This window comes from Zootoca vivipara, chromosome 4 (assembly GCF_965207765.1).
Source record: "Zootoca vivipara chromosome 4, rZooViv2.hap1.1, whole genome shotgun sequence".
Lineage (NCBI taxonomy): Eukaryota > Metazoa > Chordata > Lepidosauria > Squamata > Lacertidae > Zootoca > Zootoca vivipara.
In genome coordinates this window covers 10,026,748-10,044,588 of record NC_142587.1, presented here as the reverse complement: position 1 = coordinate 10,044,588, position 17,841 = coordinate 10,026,748, and the positions used below count along the sequence as shown (strand labels likewise).

Below are 17,841 nucleotides of genomic sequence, written 5' to 3'. Positions count from 1 at the left end.
TTATCAGAGATCTAAATATGACAGCCTGGACAGGGTGAAAGGAGCAGCTCAATCTGTCAAGCACAGTGACACCTCTGAACAAGTAGTTTGAAACCAGAAGCCTCAACTTTATTTGTACAAATGTTTAAGTCTCTTTTTAAATAAATGTGAAAGGAAAAAGAAAGGTGAACGTACTTACTGTTCTAAAAGCTGCTCATGTTTTCCTAAAGCATCTTTTTCAGCTGCAATAGCTCTCTCTCTTTCAGTCACAGCATTATCTCTGGCTTCTCTTAAATTTCTGAAATTGAAAAGTGTTTCAGAGTAAATGTTCCTTTTATTCTCTAGTATATTTTCACAAGTAAGTTATGGTACTAATCTAGTTTTTCTGTAACTGAGCTCCAACAGGGGGGAAATCTGGTTATGTGCATACGTTTTTCTTTCCATGCTTCGTCCACCAATCCCCTCAAAATTTCATAGAAACTTATGTATATAGATAGAATACTAGCTTATTAATTCCATTTATGAATTGCTTCCTATGAAATATCTAAAAAAGATTAACACCATCAACAATAAGAACCATACAACTTCATTACTTATATAAAAACAAATTCCAATCTAATGCAGATACAAACTGGGATTAAAGATCTCCACTTAGAAGGCTTGTTGAAAGGGTAGGTGTAATAGCAACAGATTTGTCAGAGAGTAGAACTTTGCAGGGGTGTAGGAAAGGAAACTCACAAAGAGCTCAGGGACAGGGGAGCAATGATATTTTGGTAGTAGTAACTGGAAAGACCTAGCATCTAAAAGCTGAGAAGCAGAATGGTAAGGTCTTCAAGATAAGACAAGTTAACATCAGGGAACTATAGCAATAAAGGATAGGGGATAGATAGGAAGTACCTGGAGAAAGGCTATATGAAAAAGGGAAATGGTAAAATAGTTGGAAACTGTGGGTAAGAAGGGTGGAGAGAAACCACAAACAGGGTCTAGCAAGTGTACCGTGAAGCCAAAAGTGGGCAAAGGAGGTCAAAGAGATGGATTTGGTCCCAAGTCACAATGTGGAATTTCTGTGCAGATCACATCCTTGTCCATCTAGGCTAGCATTTTCTTGCCGAGGTACAAAAGAAATCATCCCCTCCTGTTTTCTGTAGTCAAATGTGTGTGTCTGCGTGTAATATATATGAAGGTTCCATTTCCCTAGCATAATTAGTATCAACTGATAATACACTGATATCATGTGTGAACATAATATATTTTTTAAACCACCCAAGGCAGGGGCCATCACCACATTTTCCTCAAGTCCTTGCTGGAACAACTCTAACCAGATAGGCAGATATGGTAGACAACTTCAATCTATACTGTACAAAATATGGCATATGACCTATGATATAGAAATCCTTGTACAGGTAGACAGTGCTTTTTTTCTTTAAATGAATCCACATATAACAGATACTTCCTTTTATATACTCTGTATTTTCGAGGACTGACTTGGAATTGGTGTGTGTGTGTGTGTGTGTGTGTGTGTGTGTGTGTAAATTTTAGACATTTTTGTAACTCTGTAGTGTCATGTGGACCTGAGATTCATTCTATGGTATTCTGGATTGCGTATTTCAGCACCTGCTCTGTGGAGCACACTTGCCACTGAGGTCAGACTGGCAAACGACATAGGTTGTTAAACATCCAATAAAATATAAACAATTTTTCTAGACAGTAGAAACAATTAGGCGTTTTTGCTTTGTTTAGAATTGTGGTATTTATTTTAATGTACAGTATACCAATGTGGTATCATTTTGGTGTTTAGTGGCTTATACCCTTGCCTGATAACTAAATACCCCCCTCAAGAGGAGGTAATAATAATAATAATAATAATAATAATAATAATAATAATACAATTGCAATCCCCTTACTCACTCAGGTGCCAGCTAGACTCATATTCTGAGTCTATAGTGCTGATTGGTTGAAACTGGCTATGTGATAGCAACACTGGAGGCAACTAAACCTAATTCAGAGTGAGGGCAATGCAATTCAGGATGAATTACCCTCACTCTGAATAAACTTCACTTGTTTTCCATGATGCCATCACATTGCCAAATCTGATTGGCTGATTGAAGAACATACTGTTCCCAGAATGAAGGCTGAAATGTTAAAGCTTATCAAAGCTACTGAAAAACCCCTTTCATGCTAAAAATATTTGTATCACAGCCATACTATCCTTAGTTCTTCCTAATTTGAGACCTAAACTTTGTTAAGGCATAGCTCCTATATTAAATTTATGCTCATAATATTAAACATTCACCTATTTTTTGAATATGCGTTTTAACATGGCAGCTGTACGGAGATTTCACCTTTGAAGTTTCATTGTTTCTTTTGAGAAGGAGAAATGCTGCATTAACAATTACTATTTTTAGATCAAAAAGCAGCTCTCATTTAACTATAAGGCTTTTAAGCTTGAAACACTAGGCTCAATTCTCACATTACTTTTTGATGTGGATGCTGCTTCACAAAGTGACTTTACCATATCATTGTCATGCGGTAAATATTTCATGTGAATGCCGTTTATTCTGATGTGATATGCTAGATGTCATTGTGTAAAATAATAATCAAATGAAACATTTCATGACAATTATGTTTTAGATCCACCATCTCCATTCTGGCATCCCCCAGTTTTCTTGCATCATCCCTGACCACTGGCTATGATTTGGGGGGAGGGGGTTCACCCTTACCCCTCACACCTCCTCACTGATTTTACTATTAACATCCCTTGCCTATAAAACAGAAAAATTGAAAGAGGTGCAGATTTATGAAAAAAACTACAAGATGAAAAAGTCAGACTCTGTTGCCTTATCTATTTGCCAATGTACAAATGTTGTACAGGCCTTCAAATACCATTTCATGAGAAGAATTTTCCTAAAAATTTACCATTATTAAAAAATAAAAAATAAAATAAATTCTCAGCGGAAAACATTTTATGGTCAAAAGTTATAGATGGTTAGGTCTGTTTTTACTTTCTTTGACTGAGCAAATGCTGTGCTCTTCTCCCAACTAATAATGGGGAAACTACAACTAAGCCAGTGAACAATAGCAACAAGAAACAGGGAAACTAAAACAAAACACAAAGGGATTCAAAAATATCAAGTGAGATGCAACTGGGGAACACTTTCCATTGTGATAATGCTGATTCATATAGTTCCAGAAAAAAACCAAACAAACAAACAAAGCAAGCAGCAGAGCATTCATTAAATGAGCAATCAAATATGTATCCTCTAAGCCAATATGTATCCTCTAAGCCACTTCAGGTGCATTTGTGTAAATTTTTAGGATACACCCTACTCTGATTCTTAATCTTATTAGGACTGATTCACACATCACATTTTCTAAGTGTACACTTTAAAATATTTTAAATGCATACAAAGTAACATTGAATGCAACAAAACAGTTACTGGTATTTGCAAATATGTAACACTCAGTAGGGTGCCAAAAATGCCTTTGCACTCAAGTGCCAAATCTAGGTTTGCCGTTTTGTAATGTGCAAAATGGCTCAAGGCAACATTTATAAGCCCAGAGGCACCTTCAAGAATCAAGCACTTTGCAAGGGACGTTATAACATATAACAATCCCTTGAGAGAAATTTGCTTTGCCTCAAACCACAACAAGGGATCTTATATTATCCTTGGAAAAGGATCTAATACATATGGCTTTATGTCAGCAAAACATTCTGTATCTTCCACAAATATATGTAATGATCAGGTGCTAAGGAGACAAACTTTATGGGTCCCTCCTTCTTTCCTCGAAAAGCAGAGAGCTTTTTCTCTTGCCTTCCTTTAATCATTTTGCCCATTTATTTTTCAGCAGCAGCATGATGTTGAGTGTTTTGCATAGGTTTTATGAACATATGAAGCTGCCTTATACTGAGTTACATCATTAGGTAATCTTGCCCAGTCAAGACTACTTTAACTGGCAACAGTATGGTGGGTTGAGTGTAAATAAGGATTTTTCCATCTGTTCCTATTATATTTGATGCCGACTGTCCTGAGACTGGCTGAAAAGGTAACACTGGCCTGTCAGAAAAGGCTTACAAAATGATACAAAGTGAAATATTACTTTAGCTGGGAATACTGTTTGCAAAGGATTTATTCTAGGTATTCTTGCAGAAGCTATAGTTGCAAAGAACCAAACACTATTCTTTAAAGATCATGCACTGATCAAATGATTCCTCCAGCTTCTAGAGGAGTTGAAGACTCTTCTGCTACATCCTTGAACTGATATGTAAAGTTATTGATCCATAGCAGCTACTTTCTCAAGAGCAAGTTCTTTTCCTTTTTTTCTTTTTGGACTAAAGTGCACCTCAGCTTATGCCAATAGATCTGTTGTTTTTGATGCAGCAAACTAATACAACAACCCTTCTGGAATGTACCTTATTTGTGAACTGTGTTCCTTGAGTTGAATGACTTCTTCCTGTGAGCTCATCTATGTAATTTGAAAGTCTGTTTGTATGAAAGTCACCTCATTATTTCAAAACTGGTGCTGGAAATGGGACTGCTAGTCCCATTTGGTGTTTCTGACTGGGCGCTAAGATGCCTACAAGTGGGAATTGTGTTCCCCCTAGCATTCAAAAGCAGGTAGCGTTGTCACTCCAAAGGAGTTGTTTCGTCTCCCTCCTTTGGAGTCAGTTTCCTGCTTGAAGCAGATCTTTCAAACACCATATCATGTTTTTCTGTCTGTGCATTGTGTCATTATTGTGTCTGCATGTGCCTTAGTCAGAGAGAAGAAAGCTCCTGTGGTTTCTCCCACCCTTGTTGTCTTAGTGCCTTTTCTTCTCAGATTTTGCTTGCCTTGGTGTTTGTGTCAGAAGCACCTGTCTCAGTGCCCTGTTACATCTCCATTGTACCTTGTGTGAATCATGCTCCACTCCTTCTCAATTAAATTCAACCTGCTGCCATCAACAAGGAAAACCATAGCCCTTGCTCAAAGTTAACTAAAACCCAACCAAGAGTCTGTCAGTAGCCTCCACCATTTTATTGCCATTGTATTTGTTGCCATTGCTCTTTTTGAGAAGGGGTGGGGGTGGTAGATGAAGAGTATAGAATGTTGCTACCGGTAGCATAGCTGCCAAGTTTTCCTTTTTCTCGCGAGGAAGCCTATTCAGCATAAGGGAAAATCCCTTTAAAAAAGGGATAACTTGGCAGCTATGACCGGTAGTTGGGTTAAAAGCAAGTTCCAGCTCTGCAAAAGTTGACATTTGCCAAGCATCCGAACTTAATTATATGGCCTAAGGATTGCATGTTGCAGCAGTGTATTGGGTTGTGGAAAAATAGAGTGTGTATTTGTCTAGAGAAGCACTATATAGAGAAGTGCTGGAAATAAGCAGAGACAGAATGATTAACACCCCAATCTAAAATGTGTCTATGTAAATGCAACTCACAGTTTTCAATCACATTTGTTTCCCAGTTAGCAGGTTTAGGAATGGTGTGTAAGAGTTGAAGAACTATAGTGTGACAGCTTTGATAGTCACTTCAGAGGCCTACAAGCAGAACCTGCTTTGAGTTTCATAACACAATACAAATTTTCAAAGCACATAACTACATTAAACAACAGAAAACGTGTGCAAGTTTAAGAACAGAAATATAATGATTCACTGACTTACCACACCCTTTTTGTCCCAACAGGGATAAAAATAAAGCATTGTTTTCAAGATTCTTATTCACAAATGTTCTTTTATATCATAAGACATTCAAGAATTGGCAGTAAAGAAACCATAACTTTAAGATGAAGAACAAAAATTTCGGCCAACTGGTTCCAGACCAGTATTTTTAGCTATTTTGCATGCGAACATTTTTACATCTGTCAAACCTCCATAAACAAACAGACCTTAAAGCTGTTTTATGTAACACAATACAAGCCTGTACATGGGAAGCAAAGCTTTCTGTTAATCCCAGTGATGCAATCAGTAGTTGGTATAATTTACCTGACTGGTGGTAGAGAAGGAGAAAGGAAATGAGGACTAAATACTACGTATCAGTTCTTTAGCTTTCACAAGTCAACATAAGGCTATTTAAAACCTAAAACTTCGTTCATGTTGCATTCTCTCTGCATTACTACCAGTCATAATTTGTATGTTTATATTTCAGGAACCATGCACACACATAAGAACCTGATCATTATAAAGAAGAGTTTGATCATATTATCTCATAGAGGCAGCACCGTGTTCTGAACTAAACTTCCATTAGCTCTGCCACCACTGTCAAAAAGGATTTTAGAAAAAGGATTTTGAAGGTAACAAGGAATGACAGAAAGTAAGACTTCTAATTAATGATACAGCATGGTCTGTCTTACACCTGAATGAAACAGAAGGTTGCTTTTGCTATTCCAACTAAAAAATTTTTTTGGGTGTGGGAACTGTTGCAGTGTGCCTCATCATCAGAAATGGAGGTCACGGGAGACAAATCCACAACATAGCCTCTTCAGGGAAAAGTAACAATGGTGCATTCTAGACCAATGCTGGCACAGAGAGAAGCCATGTTGTTGTTTAGTCGTTTAGTTGTGTCCGACTCTTCATGACCCCATAGACCAGAGCCGACAGGCACTCCTGTCTTCCACTGCCTCCCGCAGTTTGGGCAAACTCATGTTGGTAGCTTCGAGAAGCCATAGTGATTAGTAAACATGAGGATCTAAAATGTGTCTCAGAATTATCAAGCACCAAATGCAAGGTATTTTCCTTCCTTATTTGTTTTTAGGTTCTATTATTTCTAAAAGTAGTTACTCACCTGTTTTCACGTTCATACATTTCCTTTGTAGCTGTTCGAAGCTGTTCTATTTCTTGAGATGTCTTTTGCCTTATTTGTTCCAATTCATTATGCAGTTTATTTTCATATTCTGTTTTATAATGGTCTCTTCATTAAAAAAAAAGCAAAGCAAGTTTTAAACAAAATCTGTAGCTTTCTTTGTATTATCCCTTTTGAGTCGCTTATCACCCAGTAAGATTTATCAAATGGTGGCATTCTGCTTGTGCAACCAGGACTTCCCATTCTGCTTCCAAGTGTGGGTTGGGGGGGACCCTCTGAAGAAAATGTGATGTTGGATCTCACCGACTGAGAAGAATCTTTTTTTTTTTACTCCTAGATAAAAAGAACTGCTCTCTGTTATACAGTATATGTCTTCCATTTGGCCTATTGCCAACCTGAGCTCAGCTACTAGCTAAAATGATAAGAAGAGTTGCCATCCCTTAAGCAGTAGCAGATTCCTGCATATATGTTGTTACCGACTGAACCAATACTCGTTCAGAATTCACAAATATTCCCTTTCATACATAAGTTATTTTTATTGATGTTGGTGACATGTTATAGAATTGCAAATAAGTCCACAGGAGCTTTACTATTAACGATGCAAAATAAAACATTATAGTATCACTGATCTTAAGTTACTTGGAGATTTTATAAACTAGGGTGGATTGTTTAGTCAAATTTTTAAGGCATTATAATAGTCTTAGTTTTAGTAATATAGTGCAACCTGAGGAAAATATTAACAGGCTTAATTTCTGACTGTGTAAATTCTCTAGCAATAATGGAAAAATATTGTTATATGTTTTATAAAGGTCTCACAGCTTCTTAAAGATCTTTCTGTATGTAGAAACTAAAAACTGAGAACACTACAGCAGAATTTGATTTCAACTGATTGGTTCTGGGGAAATCTGATCAACTGACCAAAAACATTATGTTTACTATAAATTATTTTGTCCAACGCAACAACAGTCTACTGCAATGAATCATTTGTTGAATGAATTAAAAGAACTATGTACCTGGATGTGACATATTTCTCATAAATTTCTTCTCTGGCCTTCTTAGCATCTTCTAGCTGAACCTGAAGCCTTTCAAGACGATCTTCTTCATGAGCACAGCGAACATTAAGCTCCATGTTTTGACGGTTGAGGTAATCCTTATCTTTTTGCAGTAAGGTAACAGACTGCTGTAAAGTTGCAACCTTTAAATGCAAAAAGGCTACGATAAAATCAGGCAGTCTATAGTACAGCCCCCCACCTCTCAGGTTAAAGATTTTTCTTATTTTATTTAAAAGATTTATAGATGTTAGTCACACTCAGGGTGGATCCACTGAAACTATTGGGTGCAAGGTCACTGAGTAATATTCAACAAAGGTTTACTAAGAGTCGACTCTCTGAAATGAATGAACACAACTAAATTATTCCATTAAATTTAATGGGTCTATTCTGAGTAAAACTTAGTTGACTACCACCCCCTGATTTCAACAGCTCAACTCTGTATGACTTAGTTGAGGTATACCACTGTGAATATTTATATTTAACAGAGCTTCCAGGGTGGTTTAAGAAAACAAAATGCAATTCTGACTCTCCCCATTGCAATGGATGAGACAGTTCTCTTAAGTGAACAACTCAGATTTGCATTTGTACTCATTCCTTGCTCTTTAGGTATATTTGCTACTGTTTATCCCTGCATGCAGTACAATGTAATTTAGATATACAGTGGTACCTTGGTTTATGAACTTAATCCATTCCCAAAGTCCGTTCTTAAACCAAAGCATTCTTAAACCAAGGCGTGCTTTCCCATAGCAGCGGGGGACTCAATTTACAAATGGAACACACTCAACAGGAAGCGGAACATGTTTTGCTTCCAAGGCAGAGTTCACAAACCAAAACACCTACTTCTGGGTTTGCAGCATTCTTAATCCAAGTTGTTCATAAACTAAGCTGCTCTTAAACCAAGGTACCACTGTATGATCCATTCCAAGTCTTTAAAAAAATGTGTATCATTTATACACAAAATTATATATGAATAATTTGCCCACATACAAATTAATATTCAAAATTTATAAATTTTATTATGTTTTACAGCTGAGTGTCTCTTTGTTCTTCCCCTCGCCCACATGCTCCCCCCCCCTTGATATATAGATTTCAACAGTGAAATGATGGGATTCAAATAGATTCCTTTGCATCTCCCTTATCCATTCTATAGAAACAGCACTATTTGGTGAATCTCAGTTATTCAAGAACTACCAGAAGAAGGAAACGCATCCTTCCACTCTCCAAGTTTCCCAAATGTGGTTCTGGGTAGGCACAGAACTTATTAAGTGTGATTGCAAAGAGGTGACAAAAGAAGGAGGTATCTAAATCATGAATAATGATAACACTGTTTAAATACAGATGATACTCCTAAAAGGCAGAATCAAAGAAAGCTACGTGCCAAAGGATGGCAGGTGGAGTTTCAGGCAGTAAATATTTGGAAAGAGATTGGCAAAGAACGGATACCTAGCTCATGAACGGGATTGACAAGCAGTTTGTTGTACCATAAAGATCCAAACTCAGTAGACCAGGCATCCCCAAACTCGGCCCTCCAGATGTTTTGGGACTACAATTCCCATCATCCCTGACCACTGGTCCTGTTAGCTATGGTGGGAGTTGTAGTCCCAAAACATCTGGAGGGCCGAGTTTGGGGATGCCTGCAGTAGACTATTCCAGGTATATATCAAATATAAGTGTAAAAGGAGGGGGGCGAATAAAATTCTAATTTGGGCCTTTGTACCTTTTGAATGAATGTTTCGGATAATGGTCAAATTAGATATGAAGATCTCACCTCTTTTGATAAATCATTTCTTTCTTTGGTTAGTGCTTTGTGTGATACTTCCAATATTTCGTATTTTCTTCGAAGCTCTGAAAAATCATGTTCAAATGCATCACGCTCACTGTTAGGGGGGAAAATGAGAGTACTGTAAAATTATGACCCCCTCAAACCCTTGACTGCTTCTGTAATCTATGCTTCCTTTGCAAATCTAACATCAACAGCCCTTCAGATATTCTTTCATCAGTGAAGCCCAAATTAAGTTACAGTAAGTCTTGTGTACATTTATTTGGACCCTGATGAATCCAAGAATCAGTTCACATTGCAAAATGCAATGTCATCACTTTCTCATCCTTGTGTAACACAGCAACAATCTGCAAAAGCCCTGCAGAGCTCCCTGCTTGATACACTCATTCTCATGTTTGATAGTTTCAAACATGTTTGGTGGTCTCCAAGCATGTGCTATCCTCCCTTCTTTGCTAGCTCAAAGTAGCCCCAGTACAAGACAAGATACTTATTGGAACATTCTCCTTATTCACAGGCACCATTGGATATAACCCATTACCTTTGATCCAAGGCAATATGAGAGCTCCTTCTATAATTTTCTTTATTAAAGACACACTTACCCTTTTACTTTATCGTAATTCTCTTGTCTATAATCTCCTTGATGAATCATTTGCTTTGTATCAGCTAGTTCAAGTGTTAAACGCTGACATCTGACTTCTAGTTCTGACCGATCTCTTCGCTCTGCTTCATAGTTCTGCAAAACAAACACACCACACTACTATTTAATGTGAAAATAGAGGCTGGGATTCAGAGAAATATACCATGCACACAAAAGTGTTTGGCGACAGCCCTTGACATTTTTAATTCCCCCCTTTGATCAATTGTTTTACAAACTCTGTCAGTTTAAAAAGAGGGTTGCCATAGGGCATGTTGGGGGAATGCAGTGCAAGGAACATGAACACACAGACACACTTTGTTCCAGAAGCTGATACATGGTTCTTCGCAGGGCTTTTTTTTTCTACAAAAAGAGGTGCCGGAACCAAAGTTGTTGAGCATTGTCGGAACGCACAAAAGATGTGCCGAAACTCAGTTCTCAGCTGAAAAAAAGTCCTGGTTCTTCAGACATAGGTTAGAAAAACCATTTTGTTAATTTCAAATACAGGAGTGTATTACATTGAATTCAATCTAGAGATAAGGCAGCAGAAAAGCAAGAGTGGGAAGTGACTTTCCTGCTTTTCTCCCTCAGCCCCCCAAACCTGCTGAATGAGATATGTTGTGGCACAGGGGGCTGGGCAGGATGGGGAGAATGGGTGGAAAGAATGGGGGGGGAATCAGATGGAGGCACCTTCTGTGGGTGCCACTTTTATTTCCTTTCTTCCTCAGCCCTCTATCCTGCAGCCGCCCCATTCTATCGATTCTTGTGGCCTTGGGAGGGGGCAGGAAATCACCTTTTACCAACACCCTTCTGGCCAGTGTTTCGCTGTATCTAATACCTTCTCACTAAGACAGAAGTCATTTCTGGAAGTCTAAATAAGGAGACAACTAGCCACACCGTTTGCATCAGATATAACATCCATAAAGATACCTCCATTAGCATTACTGCTAACATAGTTTCTAGATCTTTATAGCTACGACAGGCACACAGAGAGTTCATACCGATAATAATAAAATGCAGAGAAATCTATCACTATCCTAAATGAGGCAAGTGGAAAAGCTAAAGCACATTACCATGAACACAATCAACACATACCTTAAAAAATAGCTATACAATTAAAAGACAGGTCTAGCAGATCCTGCCTTACCAAAACAGACCACAAATACTTTAAAGTATTTCAACCTGAAGGCCAAATGCCTCAGTAAAACAGCAAGTTTTTTGCCTGGCACATTCCATTATAGAGATCAGTATTAGTTTCCCATTCTTTCACTAAATCCAGTTGTATGTTATTTCTGCTAACCGCTACCACTTGAGTTTTTCACTGCACAGTAAAGACGTTCTTTGGAAGGATGTACAGTGATCCTGTACACTTGCTACAGGGTTTTGTAAAACAAGCTCCCATCAATTTCTTCTTGTTCTCTTTGTATCATCCTTTCTATTTTTAAATTAACTGGATCTTATGAATACGGTTTAGCAACATCTAAAGTTGTTTAAAGTATTGTGCTTTTTCTTGAATTTTTACAGACATATCTCTATCATCTTCACAATGTCAACAACTCACCATGCTACTGGCAAGGTGGTTTAAAATAATATCCTCAGCTATATCAAAAAGTTGACCCTGTACATAGCATAAATCCACTGAGTGCTCCAGATTTTGATGTATTGTTTTCCTTGCATCCCATCATCACCAACAGTTCAGCTATCCTATGCATTCTTTTACCTTGTTCTGGGTAGTGATGGGGAATTGAATTGGATCAGTAGTAGCTAATAGCTAAATCTTTTATCTCTTCCCACTCCCTGTGGGACAGTTTGAAATCCAACCATGTGGAGCACAGTCTCAAAAGCGTCTTTCAGAGCATTCTGCAAGACCGACTATCATCTGACCGCCAGGTCTTTCGGAGCCCCTTATAGAGCATTTTTCAGGCACACACCTCTTTTAACTGAGACAAGTCTTTACTAGCCCTGCATATGATGTCAGCTGTAGGGCAGGTGGGTGTGGCTTGGTTGAAATGGTCTCACAGGCCAAATGCAGAGGACTACATTTTAGGGATATGGGGCAAGTGCGTGTGACAGTACTGAACTTAAAAAGTCTGCAACCAGCAAAAATAAAAAAATCCACTGATGTCACAACATGCTATTTACGCTTACAGCTAAGTATACAATTTTCCACCTGTCGAGGTAGATGAATCACTACTAAAGCAGGTGGATTTATTAAGCCCTGAAAAACTAGTTGTTTTATACTTCTTTTCCATTTCCCTTATAAGGCAAAGTTCTCCAAATCTAAGTGCTGCAAAACTGGCTAGTCACAACAAGTTTGAACAAATGTGACAGGCTTACAATACTTGAAAGACCCTTACAGTTTTTCTGATAGTTTCACAGGAGTTCCTTTAAGGATAATGAGATAATAGACAAGAAGAGTCTATTCTGAAGTAGTGCTAAGTGTGTGTCTGTATGTACAAGTATCGGAACTGAACCCCCTGCAATTCAACTTAGATGAGAATTAGAGAGAAATCCCTCTTCTCTTTTCTTCAGCCATTTTACACTTTTACAAACCTACTGTGTTCCCAACTCAGCCTTTCTTCATAGGAAGATGCTCTAAGGCCTTGCTTAGAGTTTTAATAACCCCAAGAAAATAAAGAATGAAGCATAATAGTCCCAATGTGTTTTGGGTATCACTTTTTCTTCTGGGGATCAGCTATACCTATCTTCCTATTAAAATACAGGATAAAATAAACTTTCTCCTCAAATACTTCTAGAATCCTTTTTTTCTAGTTACCAGAGTGCCAGACTTAAAACTGTCTTATTTTCAAAATTCAGGTTTCTTCTTTCAGGTTATGGATGAGCCCCAAAGATGAAGAAACGTTGAAGGTTTAGTACATTCTTTTAACAGATACATAACCTAAGAAAATACATTTTAAGAGGGCGTGCTTGGCTAGAGCAAAGAATACTTTGGGAATTGGTCCTAATTCTCATCTCTGTGAAAGCTGATTGATTTCATTTGTATTCTCTTGCCAGAGAAACCTAAACATTCAAATGCTCACTACCCTCTACTTTCTCTGATTAGCATTCTCAGGTATCAATTTCTTTAATCCCCGGGGATTGCTTACTGCTGAGTTGATACTGACACCAAGTGGTAAGAAATAGGAAATGTTCACATTTAAAAATTTCTGCATCTGTCTCTCAAGACATTTTATTTATTGAAAATTCCTTAGACACAGATCAGAGGTCTGCAGCAAGTTATGAGTTGCTTTGGAATTTCATGTTGTCATTTGCCATTGTGTGTGTTTGTACAATGTATTCATTGGCTCATGAAAGTGCTTATTACAATTTGAGTAGAATAAAGTACAGCCATTGTCACCCAACACTTAGAAACGGTCATTGAGACAATGTTGAAATCCAGGGCGTTTCAGCCTGTTGTAATCCTCATGAAACCATTTATGATTTAGTGCAAAAGGGCTTTGTGTGACCTGAAACTTGACCATATAGCTTGCTTTAACGAACAACTAGTTTTCTCCATCTTGAAACTAAACACAGCATTCTACCATGTACTGGTAAAGAAATATCTATTTTTAATTTTCCATGAGCATCTAACTTGAAGAAGAATTCTGTATAACTTTAAAGTTCACATCCTGCATTTTGAACAACTGGCCCAAATGGCATCTTATTGCTTGGTCAATATTTCATTTTTACTAAATGTTTTCCAGGACAATACCTTAATGCATTATAAAGAGATCATTAGATTCATGAAAGAGAGAGCAGCCATTCTACTAAACACTCAGCTTTGCTCTAGTACCTGGGAAACTCTCCCTGAAAAGAGCTGCATTAGGCATTTTAAACCTGCAACACACACTGAGGAAAACAGACCAACAGAGCCAGGAGATTAAGCCTCCAGTACAATCCTAATCATGTTCACTCACAAGTAAATCCTACTGAATTCAATGGGGCTAACTACCAGGTAAGCAGGGTTAAGACTGCAGTCTTAGCTGGCAGTAAATCCCACTGAACATGTTGCTATTTCTGCTTCAAAACAAAATAGGGTTGGTTTTTTTATTTAAAAAATGGCATACAAACCTCCATCAAGTGTTTCAACTGGGATTTGTAATCATTCAGTTCTTCAGATGCTGCATCCTTCTTTACCTGTAGTTCATTTAGCTCCTTTTTTAAAGGATGCACTGCTTCGTAAAATATAATCTGAAATGCATGACGCATAAACATGATTATTACATAATTATTACTCTTCAGTGTAAAAGAATTAATATTTTATACCCACTTCCTTCTTCACCTTGACTTCATTTCAATTGTGAGCTTTTTGGCAAACAATTTTTTTAAACTGCATGAATAAAATAAAGCACACATTTAAAATATACTAAGCACTACAACCACACAATGTTGGTAAATTTACCTTCAAACTTCTAAATGCTTTTAATAAGTATAAAAATGCACTTATCAAGGCCTCAGAACTGAGATCCTAAAAACATTTTCTTAAACCAGGGACTCCTAACAAAAAAAAATCCTTCCAGTAGCACCTTAGAGACCAACTAAGTTTGTCATAGGTATGAGCTTTTGTGTGCATGCACACTTCTTCAGATACACTGAAACAGAATCTAGGGACTCCTAGATTAACTTAAAACACATACCCTTAGAATTCCATTACAATATTTTATCAAACATCTACAGGACTATCTTGAGACAAAATGACTAAAGTTAGAATGAATTTCAGGCGCTTCTTACATCTACCTACTGATAATAGGTGTCTATTATGGGACGATAGTTAAGTAGGTGACCCAAAGTTCAGAGGCAATATTTCAGCTCCCATGTTTCATCATGAGATCTTGTCTATTATACGCTGTGTCTATTTACTGCTGTGCTTACTGAAAAGGGACACAAGATTAACAACGCAGATCTGGATGCTACCTTGTAAATTAAGCAAAACACAGAATGTACTGACAAATTATTTGGACAAGAGGTGGGGAACCTTAGGTCAAGGGGTCAAATGTGGCCTTCCGGTCCTCAATGTCTGGCTTTTGAAACCCTAAATTAAACTCCCTCTCTGCAGATCACACCTTTCTGTGGCCCCAGATCACACCCCAAATGTTTTTTTCTTGGCTGAGAGCATCTCTGAACTCTTGAAGATGGCTCTTGATGCCTAAATAGAGGGGGGGGTGCGTGTGTAAAACTAGCCTACCATACTTTTGCCTCTGGCACTGCTCACCACAAACAAGTCTCTTCTGGAAGGCTGCCCTTAAGCTGAAAAAGGTTGTAGACTGGCATATTATGAATACCAGTGAAAGCCATTATTAAGTAGTGAAAACCATGTCAATGCTAGAAAAGCAGATGCTAAGAAATTACAGGTTGTATCCAATGCTGTCCATGAACTTTCACTCACGCCAAGAGAACTTCACCTTCCTCTTGGGAGGGTTGCCGGGGTGTGTGTGTGTGTGTGTGTGTGTGTGTGTGTGTGTGTGTGTAAGAGGACAAGAGGAAAGTGAAGTTGTTTTGCAGGAGCAGAAGTACATTTGCACAACACCGGATTCTGCCCTAGGTGTTTTTTTAAAAATGGAAACATTCAACTTCACATTCCATCCATCATCACATTTTTCCAGAACCTGCTGACATTTATACAGTGATCTTTGAATTTCATTCCTCCCACCCACTATATACATAGGAGTTTGCGTCATTTATTCATTTTCTTGTCCTAACAGTTATCTCCATCTCCATTATCTCTAGCAGTGATAGATTTATACTTCTGATGGGGCACAAGTACTTACAGATACATATTCAGGAATTGAAAGTTCATCTTCTGAAAGAGATTTGAGTTTGGTGTAGCACTCATCAGTCAATTCAAGGTCACGCAAGCTGCGGCGAATATCTCCAGACCGCTCTCTCAACTGATGGTTGTTCTTTTCTAGCTGCTTCTGGCGCAGCAAGATGGTTTCCATTTCCTGTTTCATTAGTTCTTGATGTTTTCTATGAAAACAAGTCAATAAATTATTTGTGATTTACCCAAATAAATTTATCCTAGAAACACAACGTTTTGTTTTTTGAATTCAGTGTTTCAGAGACTGTACAGTGAATCTATGTAAGAATTTGCAAGTGTTAAATAAAGGGATAGTTAAGAAATGCCAAACTATAGTTTAGGGTTACATCCATGAAAATTGGCTCAGAAGCTGCCTTGTCTCCAAACAGACAGCAATTTCCTCCATCTTTTCCAGGTTTAAAGCAAACCATAGTTTTCTCAAACCAGTAAACTGTGGATTGTGCTCACTCTGTAAACTAGGATTGGAAATTAAGAGTTTCACCATTGCTTCCAAGCCTGGTAAGCGCAAGGGCAAGCACAAATCCATGTTATGAGTTGAACAAAATTATTATCTTCTTCAAACTGAGGAATGTGGAGAAAATCTTTGCATGCAGGAGGAGCAGGTGGGAGCACACAGACCTGAAGAACTAGCCATTTTTTTTACAAAAATCAACCATGGTTTGGCATTATGTCTGTGCTACCTCAAAGATCTGAAACACAAATGCATAGCGTAACACAAAATTTGCAAAAATATTTAAGTCAATTATGATTTAGGCCCCACTTCTGTATTTAGAATACACTGATTCCGAATTCTTCCTTCTCATACCGAGCATCTTCTTGCTGTAACGCCAACTGGTTATCTAGTCGTAAAGATAGCAGCTGTTTCTCATGGAGAGCATCATTAAGCTTTTCTTCCAGTTCTTCAATCTAAAACAGATAATCAGTCAGCAGAAAAATGAGAATTTAATTGAGGCCCAGAATTATATAAAAATGAGGGTAGTGTCTTTCCAACAATACATAGTATGAAGATTATTTATCTACCCCGCCTCCCCCCCCCCAAAAAACCCACCCTCAGTTTTTGAGTATGTCCCAAAACTCTGTCTATTTTAAAAGGAAACCAAGAACATATTACTGTATTTCCCAGCAATAACTTTGCTTTTTGCAACCCTAAAACATGTAAGAATTAGATCATACTTTAGTCAGGTATTCCACCTTCAAGTTGTCTAACATCAAGTTCTTCTGGGAAAGTTCTATTTTCAGCAACTGCACATTATGAAGCAGCTCCTTCCTCTCAATCAGCTGTCTAGTAATTTTGACGGGACCTTCCCGATCTTCTGAGGAAGAAATATCATCAGTGGGTACTGTAGTCTCCAAGCTTATATCTTCCAATTCCAAGGAGCTGGAAACATTAACTTTTTTGGATTCTCTGGAGCTTTTCCGTGACATTCTCCCGACAGTGCCCGAAGACTTTCTACTTGCAGTTTAAGAAACTTGGGGAAGAAAAAGAAGAAGAAGCGAATGGTGGTAAGTAGAAGGATTTTCACAGAATTCAACCTATCCTGTGCTACATCTGAAACATGTCAAGTGTATAAATTCTATACTTTACAAGACCAAGAACCCCATGCTGGCACATATCAGCTATTATTCATAAACCTATCTTGTCAGAAATAAAACATTAAGCCAACAGTTCTCATGTTCTTAGCAACACCAGTACGTTGCATGACGCACTACCATACAGCTATCGACGATGCCCAACTCAAATATTCACCGGTTTGCCAACAACAACAATCGAAAGACCAGCGTTGCAGATACACAATGTA

General features: G+C 37.9%; 1 protein-coding gene across 9 annotated transcripts in view; it reads right to left on the bottom strand.

Moving 5' to 3' along the window:
• The window catches only part of PIBF1 (progesterone immunomodulatory binding factor 1), an 81,197-nt gene that overhangs the window by 62,637 nt on the left and 719 nt on the right, over window positions 1–17,841 (bottom strand). For all 9 annotated transcript variants that reach the window (XM_088667472.1, XM_088667475.1, XM_088667470.1 and 6 more), the window contains exons 2-10: window positions 17,216–17,511; window positions 16,848–16,948; window positions 15,993–16,191; window positions 14,296–14,415; window positions 10,190–10,323; window positions 9,579–9,687; window positions 7,772–7,953; window positions 6,741–6,866; window positions 179–277 (exon numbers count right to left, since the gene is read on the bottom strand). In XM_088667472.1, the coding sequence (XP_088523598.1) occupies window positions 179–277; window positions 6,741–6,866; window positions 7,772–7,953; window positions 9,579–9,687; window positions 10,190–10,323; window positions 14,296–14,415; window positions 15,993–16,191; window positions 16,848–16,948; window positions 17,216–17,467 (1,322 nt within the window). In that variant the 5' untranslated portion in view covers window positions 17,468–17,511. The remainder of the gene's footprint in view (window positions 1–178; window positions 278–6,740; window positions 6,867–7,771; window positions 7,954–9,578; window positions 9,688–10,189; window positions 10,324–14,295; window positions 14,416–15,992; window positions 16,192–16,847; window positions 16,949–17,215; window positions 17,512–17,841) is intronic.